At 43.0% G+C, this 15428-nt stretch overlaps 1 protein-coding gene across 1 annotated transcript in view; it reads left to right on the top strand.

The window, feature by feature from the left end:
• The window catches only part of LOC132874227 (inter-alpha-trypsin inhibitor heavy chain H3-like), a 43202-nt gene that overhangs the window by 22199 nt on the left and 5575 nt on the right, over window positions 1-15428 (top strand). The window contains 9 exon segments of the mRNA XM_060910215.1: window positions 2572-2753; window positions 2844-3023; window positions 3201-3328; window positions 3420-3640; window positions 4151-4228; window positions 8653-8664; window positions 9786-9869; window positions 9971-10069; window positions 12704-12872. Coding sequence (XP_060766198.1) covers window positions 2572-2753; window positions 2844-3023; window positions 3201-3328; window positions 3420-3640; window positions 4151-4228; window positions 8653-8664; window positions 9786-9869; window positions 9971-10069; window positions 12704-12872 — 1153 coding nt within the window.

Raw genomic sequence — 15428 nt, forward strand, 5'->3', positions numbered from 1 at the left:
TAATGAACGATGAGGGGTGTGTGTGTGTGTGTGTGTGTGTGTTGGGGGGGGGGGAAACTGTGAGGATGACATGTCAGATGCTGAAGGGGGGGCAGGGGGGTGTGCGAGCAGAATCTGTGGCAGGGGGCAGGGGGGGAGGAGGGGCAGAACAGGGAGGGAGTTGAGCCTCCTGACTGCCTGGTGAAAGAAACTGTTCTTGAGCCTGCTGGTTTTGGCCCGGAGACTCCGCAGTCTCCTCCCCAACGGCAGCAGGCCGAAGAGGCTGTGAGATGGGTGGGTGGGGTCACCTGCAACCTGCATGGAGAAGAAAACATATTACTTTTGTACAACTTTCATTTTCCTTTTAGCTGCCATTAAAATTGTGATTGTTTTTGTAAACGTGTCTCAAAACATCCAGTTTCGTGTAATATCATTCCGCAGTTTTTTGTCAGTAACAGCACTGAAAACCTGAGTTCGGAGCAGCCTCCAAACATGGCTGCTCCGGACTACACTTCCCAAGCACCACAGTGCCCCTCTTCTCCGGAATTCTAGGAAGTGAACCTGTTTCCCATTTCCCCATAATCACTTCCCTGTTCACCCCTTTACTATGTCCCACAATCCAGTGCACAGTTGGGAACTTCCAGTGGCCACAGCCAGGCTGCAGATAATGGTACAAAAACCAATAATGGGCTCTATAATCAGTTTCAATGTTCAAATATCAGATGTTCAAATATTATTGCAGGTTTACATGGTCTCACAGGTGGTTCACACTGTCACCTCACAGCAAGAAGGTTCTGGGTTCGAGCCCAGCAGCCAGCGAGGGCCTTTCTATGTGGAGTTTGCATGTTCTCCCTGTGTCTGTGTGGGTTTTCTCCGGGTGCTCCGGTTTCCCCCACAGTCCAAAGACATGCAGGTTAGGATACTTGGTGGCTCTAAATTGACTGTTGGTGTGAACGTGAGTATGAATGGTTGTTTGTCTCTATGTGTCAGCCCTGTGATGACCTTCCGCAAGTTGGCCTAGTAGTTAGCGTGTCCACCTATCGACTGGGAGATCATGAGTTCTACTCATGGTCGGGTCATACCAAAGGCCATCATAAAAATGGTACCTACTACCATCTGGCAAGGCATGCTGCAATACAGAGGTGAGTGGGGAGTCAAACTCTTGCAGTTATCAGAGGACCCGCCCCCCACTGTAACCCTAGCTGTATAGATGAGAGGCCAAGGGCTGTAGAAACGGAGATTCGACGCTGCCCAATGTGCCTCAAAGAACTGGTTAGTACTGGGACAGGAGACTGCCTGGGAAGACCAGGTCCCAGTGTGAGAGGGACTTTGACTTGAGTTGACTGCAATGATTTGGCAACTTGTCCAGGGTGAACCCCGCCTCTCGCCCATAATCAGCTGGGATAGACAGGATACACAGTTACGGATAATGGATGGATGGTCTCACAGATTTTTTCAAGATTAATCTGGCTTGAAATGATTGCACATTTATAATTTGTCATCAGTTTCGATGTTCAAATATTGGACGCAAGCTGAAATGTGATGTTATAAGATTGTGTTTATGTGTCAAGTTACTGGTCCCATGGTATTTTTCGTCAGCACTGAAGCTTTTAATTGGTCATCCTTATATTATCACCCATACAGCCTTTTCCCATTCACTCTCTGCATTGTTTATATGAAATACATGCCACAACTCCTTAGCACTATAATTCTGGACAACAACATTAACCGTGACATATTGTAAATGTGCAATCATTTCGAGCAGTATTAATCTTGAAAAATCTGTGAGACCATGTAAACCTCTAATAATATTTGAACATCGAAACTGATTATATCATCCAGTATTGTTTTTTGTATCGTTATCAGCAGCCTGGGCGTGGCCACCGCAAATTCCCAACTGCGCAGTGGATTGTGGGATATGTGAAAGGAGTGAATATAAGCCCAGCATTCACAAATGCTCACTGTGAAGTATTGTTCTGTGTCCCTGTGTATGATCATCCCAAGCCTTCTGACTATCCTGCCTGACTTCTAGTGCTTTTGACTTTGTTTATAGTTATTCCCGACTACGATTACTCGCCTGCTCTTTGACACTCTGTTCATGAATCGCCCGACCCTTGCCTGTCCCTGACTACGTTTTCTGATTGCTGTATTGGATTCAGTTACCAGTTTGCTGCGCATCCGCTCTCCCCTGTGCTTGCGTCTGTAAGTGCAGTATTTGCACCCTGACATTTTCTCAATGGTTTGTTACCAAACCTCAGCAAATGTCATTCCCGAGGCCTTGGAGTTATGAGGTTTGACCTGACAATTGTCATTTTAAGATACTGATCAATAAAGTCTTACTTTATATGCAGTCAATGACTCAACTACTTTGAGTGAAAGTTTTGGTCAAAATTCCATGAGGGATTTAGCAGGATGGAAATAAAATATGTATAATGCAAGTACAGATCGTGAGAAAACTTTTTATTTCCAATTGCTTTGAGATTATAGTGCATGCTATGCATCATGAAGCATGTGCATCAAGGAACATGACATGTATAAATGCATTTATTTACACCATTTGTACCTTTTATTAGTAATGATTGTGTCCCACAGGTGAAACAAACACAGGAAGAATTCAGGAAAATGTCAAAAAGGCCATTGGTGGTAAATTTCCACTTTACTGCCTGGGGTTTGGATTTGATGTCAATTTTGATTTCTTGGAGAAAATGGCACTGGAAAACGATGGAGTTGCTCGCAGGATCTACGAGGACTCGGATGCTGACCTCCAGCTGGAGGTGGGATCGAGTGTGCAAGTCATTTACAGGGATAATCTTTTAAACAGTGGTGGAGTGGCAGAGATTCAACCCTGTTTCATGCTTTGGTAGGGTTTCTATAAGGAAGTGGCCACGCCGCTCTTAACTGACATCCAACTGAAATATACCGGAGCATCAAACCTCACCCAGACCAGTTTCAGGCAGTATTATAATGGCTCAGAGATCGTGGTGGCTGGACGAATCACAGACAACAGTCTGGAGACTTTCCAAACCGAGGTCATCGCCATTTCAGTAAGATCACCACTGCTCGAACAAACAAGCTCTTCAAATCCAGGTCCCTGTCAATCTGCTGCTTGTCAATTTGAATTCAATTCGAGAACGATTCTGAGAATCCTGAGTGTGCGACAGTTTTGATGGAAATGAAGTGTTCTGTCTTGTTTTCTTCACATTTCCCACTTTTATTTGCAGAAAAACGCAAACGTAACATACCAGGACTCCGTGTCGACAAAAGACGTCAACGAAGTTTTACCACAACATGAAAACTTTATTCAGAGACTGTGGGCTTATCTTACAGTGAAACAGCTCCTGGAGAAAGAGTGAGTGTTTACTCGATATTGTTTCATGCTTTCCAGGAGGAAGTGATATTGTGAATTAACGTGTTGTGACGTTTGCGTTTCTGTCCGTTAGAGTGGCACTCAAAGGGGACGAGAAAGAAGCAGCCAGGAAAGGAGCTCTGGATCTCTCTCTGAAATATGAATTCGTGACTCCGCTCACCTCCATGGTGGTCACAAAGCCGCAGGAAGAGGACACACAGGTCGCCCACAAACCCAAAGAAGGGGCGGAGCCATACAGACACGATCCGCCTGTATTGGCCCAGCTGCCTCCATGGAACTACGGTCTGAGACATGGTACGAAAAGTAATTTCATTTCCATTTTAGCATGTGATAGTAGAAAAAAAAGATCTATCTGCAATCCTATCACAAACCGAGGCCAACTTGCTTCAACAGGTTACCATGCACTTCATGATTAATGTCGTACAATTATGAACAACAATCTTCCTGCTCAGTTTACTGTTGCCAGCATAATGGGAGGAGGGCGTGTCATTGGAATCTCCACAGCTGACTGATATGGTGATCCACTATCCACAGCTTAGCACTTGTCCATTTTTTGGCAGCAAGCTAAAGAAATGTCCTTCCATAACACAAAATCTAACAAGCATCACTACTTTAAGTCTAAATGCACACATTATCATCACAAAAGCATCCTCAAGCACATTTTACATCATCCTGTACACTGTTTCACCCACGTGATGGTGTTCGTCTGGAGCCTTGTAAAGCAAAAAGGAAGAAAATTGGAAAAATGCACTTGGTTATTGAGCCTTTTCAGTAATTTAAAGATTTTTTCAATGTTTTATCCAGGTGAAGGGGGCCAGCCGGGTCTCGCAGCTCCACCAGGCCAACCAGATCCAGATGAGGACTTCGCTTTTGATAGTTTTTGTACGTATAAACATTCTACTTATCAGTCTTATCAACAGATCATTTTTACAAATTTATAATTCCATTTGGAGAAGGATACTAATTTTTTTTCTTTTCACGTCATGTTTGTTTGACTGAAATCAAAGACATCGGTAAATTGACGATGTTCTTCATATTAAAACAGTCATGTTAAAAGAAACAAACAGAACCTTTAAAGCTGTACTGCATTTCAGGTTTTTCAAGTGTAGGTCATAAAAAGAATTTTCCCGACACCCAATTATTATTGTTTAGTGACCAAAAGCTACTGAATTCGAATCACAGACTTCCAATTTTATTCGTTTTTTTAAATAGAACAATTAATTAATTTATCTCCACATGGCCCTAAATTCTCCACTATCCTGCTTCACCAGGACCCAATTCAAGATACTATGTCATGCATCATGTGGTGGGCTTTCCCCATTCACGCAAGGCATTGTGGGATACAAATTTGAAACAGGAGAGAAAAATGGAGGGCGTGAGTGTGAGAATGAAACGTGAAAGAGCGACTACAGTAACGGAAAGAAAGCGAGAAGAAAAGACGTTATGTTATATACGAAGGAAAGGAAACGCAGGACCAAACTAATAAATATGGGCGGTCAGCGAGCACCTCGGTGTGATCAGCTGTTCGTTTAGCGACAGAATGATGGAACTGTCAGTGCACGTTCAAAGGGAAACCTGTAGATGGCAGTAATGCAATACTGTGGATGCCAGCTGCTGTAAAACCCAAAAGAAGAAGAAGAAGAAGAAGGTAAACCTGCGCATGTGCACACGGACTTCCTCTGTCTGCTTGACTGCGCCAAGCGAGCGCTTTCATGCACATTATTTGATTTAATCCCCTCAAATTAAATAACTTCCCAGCCACAGAATGGCCTGATTATTTTGTGAGAGATTAGATTAGATTAGATTAGATTAGATTAGATTAGATTAGATTAGATTAGATTAGATTCACTTTATTCATCCCACATCGGGGAAATTCACGTGTTAAAGTAGCAAGAAAATGTCAAACAGATAACAAATAAAACTGAAAAAAAATTAGACAAATGAAGGATTAAATACAGAGGGCTATTTGCATTATCTACCGTGAAAAAGTATAGAAAAATTGCCTTATTGAGAGGCTCGGAAAAATTGCACATTACAGGTAGACTCTGTACAGTATATATACACACACATATATACATAAATAATATTTATATTTATATATATAAGTATGCATAAAAATAGGTTAGGGCCTATATTAATTGCACATAATAATTGCATCGATGAGAGATGGCAGAGGTAGTAGTGGTGAAGTAGTGCAAATATAACGACAAACAGGTTATTGGTGCTACGTTACAAGTTGTGGGTGTTATACAGTCTGACAGCAGTAGGTACCGTATGAATGCTTTTTGCCTGTTTTATTCAGTTCACCCACCATATACAGTTAACAACAACAGAAATAAACACATATCACAATCACCACATTTCAGACGGAACTAAATTTCACCGATTTTATGAAATCGAAAGGCCGTCTTGTTTTAATCACACATTATCAAGGATTTGACAAAACAGCTTATCCAAAATTTCAAAACCGTTTTTAACATTTGTTGTTGTTAACTGTATATGGTGGGTGAACTGAATCAAACAGGCAAAAAGCAGAGCTACAATTCGCTACAAACTGGCAACTGAGTGTATTTGAATAATCTCATCTCATCTCATTATCTGTAGCCGCTTTATCCTGTTCTACAGGGTCGCAGGCGAGCTGGAGCCTATCCCAGCTGACTACGGGCGAAAGGCGGGGTACACCCTGGACAAGTCGCCAGGTCATCACAGGGCTGACACATAGACACAGACAACCATTCACACTCACATTCACACCTACGCTCAATTTAGAGTCACCAGTTAACCTAACCTGCATGTCTTTGGACTGTGGGGGAAACCGGAGCACCCGGAGGAAACCAACGCGGACACGGGGAGAACATGCAAACTCCGCACAGAAAGGCCCTCGCCGGCCACGGGGCTTGAACCCGGACGTTCTTGCTGTGAGGCGACAGCGCTAACCACTACACCACCGTGCCGCCCCTATTTGAATATCTCATCTCATCTCATCTCATTATCTCTAGCCGCTTTATCCTTCTACAGGGTCGCAGGCAAGCTGGAGCCTATCCCAGCTGACTATGGGCGAAAGGCGGGGTACACCCTGGACAAGTCGCCAGGTCATCACAGGGCTGACACATAGACACAGACAACCATTCACACTCACATTCACACCTACGGTCAATTTAGAGTCACCGGTTAACCTAACCTGCATGTCTTTGGACTGTGGGGGAAACCGGAGCACCCGGAGGAAACCAACGCGGACACGGGGAGAACATGCAAACTCCGCACAGAAAGGCCCTCGCCGGCCACGGGGCTTGAACCCGGACGTTCTTGCTGTGAGGCGACAGCGCTAACCACTACACCACCGTGCCGCCCCTATTTGAATATTATAAATCATATTTACATCGAATCTCCATCAGCCCTGACAAATTTGTGTGTGTGTTTGAAATGTAACTCTTGCAGAATCCGTGTTCTTGCTATGTCTTGTTATTAGTTATTCAATGTAAAATTTTACATGTGCTTTATATATTTTACTTATATTTATTCATTAATATCTATACATTTAGTTGTGATAAGATTTTTATTAGGGCCCACAGTAACTGGCTTAACGCTGTTGTGGTTTCCCTGTAATCAGAATCAGAAACACTTTTATTGGCAGGTATGTGAACACACACACAAGGAATTTGACTCCGGTTCCACTTAGCTTTCATAGTACAACACAGATAAAAGTGTATACACAAAACAAACAAACAAACAAACAAACAAACAAAACCAAGGACTGGTGCAATCATAGGGAATACAGAGAGAGTCTAACTGCAGTGATCTTCAGGGGAAGATTGTTGCCCCAGCAACGACCTTGACCAAGGCAGTGCTGGCTGAGAGAGCCGAAGATAGGATTGGAATTTGTTTAGACTCGAACGGGCAGACATGACTCTTTTGCAGACTACCCCGCTCGTCCATTCTGGTCACTAAAATGATCCATTTCTCTCTGCAAAGCCGTCAACCTCTCCAAGATCGATTCCACATTGCGATTCAAGTTCTGAATAGCCACAGTCTGAGTGCCGACAGCTCTGCCCACCGCTTCAATCATATCGGGCAGCTTTATGGGGCTTTGAACAGCTGTCACTGTTTTTTGATTTCCTCGATACACCAGGGCGATGCCTAATCCAATCCACAAAAGTCCTATGATCATAGTTCCGAATAGGTAAATATCCTCAATGTCCTCCACAGAAAGAACCGCCAGGCACACGACACGCCACTTCTCCCAAGCGTCCCTCGTATATCCGGCTGCGAACGTTCCGGCAGGACAGGCTGGTTCCCCCGAACCCAGGCTTCTCGTCGAGAAGATTGTGTCAATTGCATGAAGAGACCAGTATATCAAATCCATGACTTTTGATTCGAAGAGCAATGCAGAAAGGGTCTCTCAGACAAGACGAGTCAACAGAAGCAGGAAAGTTCAGGGCAGGGAGAGGCAGAGAAATGTGAGATGAGAGGAAAAAACACCCCCGCATTATGCTCCTATCAGGAGCACAATGTGGAAACATTTAAAAAACCTCAGCGCGGCTTTCCGTGAAAGCACGGAGAAGAATTAACACAACAATTACACAAAACATAGAAAGTACGAGAGAGCAAAGTCCCGAGGCAGCCGTCCGCGGCGCCATCTTGGAATATATATCCAAGATATATTGGATATATATATTGGAATATCATATATATATAGTGAGATTTTTTTAGTTATATATTTCCTGTTGGGCGGCACGGTGGTGTAGTGGTTAGCGCTGTCGCCTCACAGCAAGAAGGTCCTGGGTTCGAGCCCCGGGGCCGGCGAGGGCCTTTCTGTGTGGAGTTTGCATGTTCTCCCCGTGTCCGCGTGGGTTTCCTCCGGGTGCTCCGGTTTCCCCCACAGTCAAAAGACATGCAGGTTAGGTTAACTGGTGACTCTAAATTGAGCGTAGGTGTGAGTGTGAATGGTTGTCTGTGTCTATGTGTCAGCCTTGTGATGACCTGGCGACTTGTCCAGGGTGAACCCCGCCTTTCGCCCGTAGTCAGCTGGGATAGGCTCCAGCTTGCCTGCGACCCTGTAGAACAGGATAAAGCGGCTAGAGATAATGAGATGAGATGAGATATTTCCTGTTTGATATATTGTAAAATTGACTCACTGTATAATTATAATTATATATGATGAAGCTAATAAAATCAAAATCAAATAATGTATCTCTGTCTGAGCAATGATCTGACATACCTTCACAACTTAAGAAGTAACGAGACCATTAATGACTGAAAAAACGTATCTCTATTCTCTGTGTGTGTGTGTGTGTGTCCTCTTCTAGACTATGATTATGGTATGTACAAACATTTTATTGCCATATTGATGTTATTACTTTGATATTACAGAAAGCCGAACTATTCAGAACTAAGCCTTCAGATATTATTATTATTATTATTATTATTATTGTTGTTGTTGCTGCTGCTCTCAGTGAAAATTGAGTTTTAAATCATTTTGATTGGTTTAAAAGTTTGCCATTTGAATTCAAAAGTCTAAAATGAGACAGTGTTCTGAGACTGATCACTTCATGAGACTGATGAGCCAAATTTCCAGTGAACGATGCTGCTGGTGTGCACCTCACATTTCCAGTGCCTCCTGTATAAACAGACCCAGTTCCCCCACACCCATGATGTATTAATTATAACAGTCCGCCATTATTTCTTTTGTTGTGTGTTTATAAGAAATAAGAATAAAATAAGTCACAAAGAAGTGGTATGATAAATAATTTCCATCATAATTTTGATCCTGTTTGACATTTTTATCAAAAAAATTTTTTGTCTTCTTTCTCCTGTGTGTCTTCAAGTTGGAAGAGGGGCAGGTTATCATCCAATTCCATGGATATATATTTAACAGTTATTCCATGAAATCGAGTCGTACATGAGCTGATCACGGCTATAATCCGTGTACGACAAGATTGAGTGGAATAACTGTTTTATTCTATCCACATTCACTGGATTTTGAGAAATGGAGCATTTTTATTTTTTGCAAATTCAGTAAAAAAAACTTTATACAAAATGTCCAACAAAATCATTTCCACTTAGAATGTAAACAAACCAGTGAAATGACAGGAGCAATTTGTGAAAAACGCAATAATAATAATTCTTGAAAAAAAAAAGATATGTTCTTACCATCAAATACTTTTATTCCATATTTTGTTGCTTTTTGTTTGTTTGTTTGTTTGTTGGGGAGAGTCCTATTCTTCTTCTTTAGGGTTTTTTGGTAGTTGCAAATGCCGCAAACCATTAGTAAATCTGTCCCTTTATTATTATTATTATTATTATTATTATTATTATTTTAAATTTTGACCCTGCTGTGCTCCTTTCAGTCATTTCAGAGTTTTTTGTTACTGTGTTTCATAAACGCTCATGAATTTTCTATTCTCAACACATGATTTTTTTGCCTGTTGAATATCATTAGGAAGTCCTCTCAGCAGATCACGACCACCACTGCTGGCAACATTCATCAGCGTCACTGGAACACCTCCCACGTCTCCCCCTGCAGGTCCAATCAGAGCTTTCAGAAAATCTGCATTGATTGCATCTGACTCCCGTTCCATCAGAGTGCAGTATGTCATCATTCTTTCCTCATTCTCTCTCTCACAGTGAGTGGAGTGAAGTTCTTAATCTCTGCAAAGCCAAAACAGATCTGTTATTACACACCTGGAGGCCAGAAACTCCGCCTCCTTTTGGACACCTCATCAGGTGGGCAGCTTAAAGTTTTCAAAGGTTTCCTTTGCCATAGAGAGTTGGACAGGGGACAGCGTGTGGGGAAATGCTGAGTGGTTAACACCTGGGCTGGGCAAGTTTAGCAACAATGACTAGGAATATTCAGTTAATAAAAATATCAATGTCATAAAGTATATAGGCATAAAGAAAAGTAAAATAAACTAAAAAAACTAAAATATATTATATAATAAAAGACGCTAAATCGGGAAGTCAGTAACGGTCGGAGAGGGGAGAGTCGAATCCTCTGCCATGTGCAAAATGTCATGGTGTCCAATGAGCAGAATAAAGTTTAATGGAGATGAATGTAAAGGGAGCAGACAGAAAGTCTAACGTTCACGTGTGTTAAAGCAGGCGTGCAGTGAGCAGGAGTTCGGTTCGTGGGAAGTCAGGATCAACCTCATAGAAACTCCTCTCACTCCTAAACAATTAATTCCAACCATTTTCCTCCTCAAAGATGAGGCTAGAATACTGGAAGAAGCACATCCAGGCACTTATGGATGCAGGCGCAGGGGAGAGCGGGTGCCACGGGCGCAGATAGAGGGTGGGACAGGTGGGATTCGTCCCACCCAGATTTAAATTCACCTCGTTCGGTCCCCCCCACTTATAGGGAGGAAAAAACGTCTATGCTGTCTTTCTTTGCATAAGGCAAACCTCACGGAAAAATCAAAAGACTAATTACCATTCGGTTTATTGAGGTGCACAGCAGTACATACATAGTTGCAACAACTCACATAAAACAAAACAAAGACTGATATTCGGTTGGTTGAGCTGCGCAGACTGCACAGGTTGCGAGCTTGAGCTTGGTTGCTATGGTTACCCACAACAAGTTTGACAGGCATATCGGGGACAGCTCCTAGTTCTGGACCCCAACACGGCATGATGAAGGGTGCCAAACCGAAAAGGCAGAAAACGACTGCATCGTTTTTTCAAAAAACAACGACTGTAAGTAAACTGTGCCTTACTTTATCATATCACCTTGCAATTTTTTGATAGTCTGTTCAAAGTAATGTCGTAGTGAAAGTACAATCGTATGGAGTAGAGATGCCCTTCTGGTAGCCTCCTTCTTTCGGTGGTAGCCTGTAGATACAGTGCTCAGAAGGCAGTTTTAAGGGCATCAGAGTATATTCCTCGCACAACACATGTTGGGGGTGGGGTTGGTTTGCTGGCAGCATTGTCCCCCCCCAGTTCAAAAAACGTATCTCCGCCCCTGGCGGGTGCATCGCAAACTGTTAACCAAATCGGCAAACGGAGGACGTAGTCAGGTTCGGGCGAGGGTCGGTCGATCAGCAAACAGCATATCAAAGGACAGGCGAGGAATCAAAGTCAAATAAACATAAACAAGAAGACAGAGTCATCTATATCCCCCGCCCTGTATACCGAATATATACCAAGTTTCAAGATATTATTTCACATTTTTCAAGTTCTGCTGCAGGAAACCAACCCGACCTCTTTACACTGACCTCAGCAGCCCATGGCATAAACCCACTGGGCCTTTGGTCCAGGTGAGATAAAAATTATAATTTCTCACATTTTAGTATGAAAATGTTATGGGTGATGAGATGTGGTGAGTTAGGATCCAAAAGCAGAAACACAAACCAGAAAATACAATGAATAAAAAAAAAAGATTTAATTGAAATCCAAGAGAGTAAACAAACAAAAATAGCAAAAACGAGGTAGGCAAAGACAAAATGCTCGTATGAAAAAAACATGAAAAATAGTCCTGACAAAAAACTGTAAACAAAAAACGTAGCACAAAAAAACATGAAAAAACGGCAAGACGAGAGTGCAAAAACTGTGGCAAAGAATGGGCAAAAACAGAGAGCAAAAATCTAGGAAGCAATAATGGCACAGAGACAACATGAAAAACCAACAAGACGTTCTGGCAAAGTCCCCATCTGAGAACGGCCCTTTTAAGCACAGCAGAGCAAACCAGGAAGTGGATGCCGGCAAGAAGTCCTGTCCCGGATCCAGATTGCGCTGAACTGGGAGATAATGATTCTCCAGAGTGGAAGTCCGGGGCGGATCATGACAGAAAAGGCACATCTACATCACCTTGTTAACATGTATACCAAGTTTCAAATCTATATCATGAATAGTTTTGGATATACGGTATGCTCCGGAGACGAACATTGCTCTTAGAAATTAAGTCAAAATCTAATTTTTATGTAAAAATTTGAAAAATACTTTTTTTCAAAAATCCAAAATAGCAAAAGGCATCAGTGCACATGTTGCCTGATGTGTACACTAAGTTTCATGAAGACATTTTCAGTAGCTTTACAGATATGGCCCAGAAACAAAAACGTGACCAGATGGACAGACAGATGGAACCCGTTTCTAAAGTCAAAAAGCAATAGAAGTTGGGCAGAAAGTCAGAAGGCTTAGTATATTCCAGTACAGGACACTAATTATGAAAAATTGTTGATTGTTTTCCTGGAAGTGATCAAATGTAAAATAAAAATCAGATCATGTCCAAAACCTTTTCAGATATACTGCGGTACTGGTGTCGATCTGAGTAAGGGACAGCAGCAGTGTGATCTCAGGGGCACTTTGGGGACAGTGTATAACATTTCCTCTGGTCCATCTCTCTCTCTCTCTCTCTCTCTCTCCCAGATATCTCTATAAATGGAGAACTCTCAGATAAAGGCTTCCAGCTCGTTGTTTTTCATTATAAAACGGCTAAGCTTTCCGTGAGCCCTACTGAAAGTGTCTACTCTGACAACGAGAACAGTGTGAAGTTTGTCTGGGGGCAGTCGGAGCCCAGCAGGCACGAGTCACACAGGTAAGAGCAAAACCCAACTGTTTTGTTCATGGCTTGTAAGTTTTACCAATATGCTCCAAGTTGAACCAAGATGGAACACACAAAAGTACTGAAATATCCTGAAGTGCAGGATCAAACCTCTGGCCAGGGAGATGCTCCACATTCCCACCACCTGCTGCAAAATCTCATCTCATTCATCTCATTATCTCTAGCCGCTTTATCCTTCTACAGGGTCGCAGGCGAGCTGGAGCCTATCCCAGCTGACTACGGGCGAAAGGCTGGGTACACCCTGGACAAGTCGCCAGGTCATCACAGGGCTGACACATAGACACAGACAACCATTCACGCTCACACCTACGGTCAATTTAGAGTCACCAGTTAACCTAACCTGCATGTCTTTGGACTGTGGGGGAAACCGGAGCACCCGGAGGAAACCCACGCGGACACGGGGAGAACATGCAAACTCCACACAGAAAGGCCCTCGCCGGCCCCGGGGCTCGAACCCAGGACCTTCTTGCTGTGAGGCGACAGCGCTAACCACTACACCACCATGCCACCCTGCTGCAAAATCATGCCTGATAATTAGCACAAGTACTGATTGATGGTCAACCGAAAGATTGTGGGAATCAGGAGTCAGAATCAACCACTAGCTGCAGAGTGCACTTAAAGATGGCTTTGATCAATAACATACTCGGCAATCAGGTCCTCGATGGTGGAAGAGTTATTTTAGTCCATTCAGCAGTCTTTGCTCAAGTGCTACTCTCGCTAATTGCATAATTTGCTGAAACTGAGTCACTGAGACACGAGAAAGATGACGAAGGTACAGCCCTGTGAAAGCTGAAATTGTTGTAATACAGTAATTTGACAATGGAAGCTAAGACAGGAAATACTGCCACCTAGTGTCTGTCTGTATGTTTCGCTTTCGTTCTGAATAAACACATAAAACTTCAATAAGTTATGGGCCCAGTCTCTTAGCTTAAAACGGCTGTTTTACACGGAATTTGTGTGATATCAATGGTGTTGTGGGATTCACAATGGAAGATAAGCTGTTTATTGAGAAGCTGAGCGGACCAGAGAACTGGGCAAAATGGAAATTTCAAATGGTGCATTTACTGAAAGCTAAAGGACTGTGGGGCATGGTAATGGAAACGGATAACTTAGCAGCAGATGCTAATGCACAGATACGAGCTGAATTCGCTAAACTGAAAGAAAAGGCATTTTCTGTGTTAGTGCTGAATGTAAGTACACCCCAGTTGTACCTGATTACAAGCTGTCAGACTCCTAAAGAAGCGTGGGACACACTAAAAGGACATTTTGAGAGAGATACTCTTGCAAATAAGCTGTTTCTAAAGAAAAAGTACTTCAGGTGTGAAATGAAGGAAGGAGAAACCATAACTGAGCATTTAAAATGAATGAAGGAGCTAACTGACAAGCTAGGGGCTATAGGTGCTGTAATTGAAGATGAAGACCAGACTGTAACACTGCTAGGTAGCCTGCCACCAAGCTATGCATCAGTTGTCACTGCACTAGAGACGAAGATGGACAATTTGACACTGCAGTTTGTGCAACAAGCATTAATAAATGAAGAGCAAAAGCGAGTCCATGCTAATGATAATGTTGGTCGCGCTGCATCCGGTGGTGCATCAGCAATGTCAACACAAGTTCGTGGAGATCTGCAGGCTAATACTAAGGCAGTGGGAGCAGACAGATCTAAATGGAAATGCTATAAGTGTGGGAAGGAAGGAAATTTAAAGTGTAATTGTCCAAGAATGAAAAATAAAAATCAAACCCACAAGGCTAAAAGCATGACGTGCGAGGATGCTGAAGATTCATCTGAGAGTGCCTTTGTCGCTAAAGAGGCTAATCAGAATGAGATGCCGCAGCAGGTCGAGTGGCTGATTGACTCTGGAGCATCAAAGCACATGACCTGTCATAAGGAAATTCTTCAAGACTACCAGGAATTCTCTAAACCACAGTCAGTGAAACTGGGTGATAGCAGAGTGGTTGACGCCCAAGGACTTGGTAACGTCAAACTGAAAATGACTTTCAAAGTTAGTGATGTCAAAGATGTCACAATGTATGATGTACTGTACGTTCCCAAGCTATCTGGGAATTTCTTCTCAGTGGGAGCTGCTGCCAGAAAAGGAAATACAGTGCAGTTTAAGAAGTCTCGGTGCTACGTCCGTGGCAAAGATGGAGATCTTCGAGGGATGGGAACACAAAGATCTGATGGATTGTATCAGCTGGATGTTGAGGGAAGTTCGCCTGCCTGTCATGGTGCAGCAAGTGCATCAGTAGCAGCCAGTCTATGGCATCAACGACTGGGTCACACTACGAGGTTGAAGGAGCTTAAGACTCTGGTAAGCGGAGTGGATTTTTCAGCAGAGAAAGAAGTCTCTATTTGTGAAGCATGTGTGGAGGGCAAGTTGTCTAGAAAGCCTTTCAAGCCAGTGGAAGAAATCCGTTCCAGGCGCAAGCTACAGCTGATCCATAGTGACGTCTGTGGTCCCATGCAGACTGAATCCAAAGGTGGATCAAAGTACTTCGTGACATTTATTGATGACGACTCAAGATGCT

The sequence above is a fragment of the Neoarius graeffei genome, chromosome 26 (genome assembly GCF_027579695.1).
Source record: "Neoarius graeffei isolate fNeoGra1 chromosome 26, fNeoGra1.pri, whole genome shotgun sequence".
NCBI classification, from domain to species: Eukaryota; Metazoa; Chordata; class Actinopteri; order Siluriformes; family Ariidae; genus Neoarius; species Neoarius graeffei.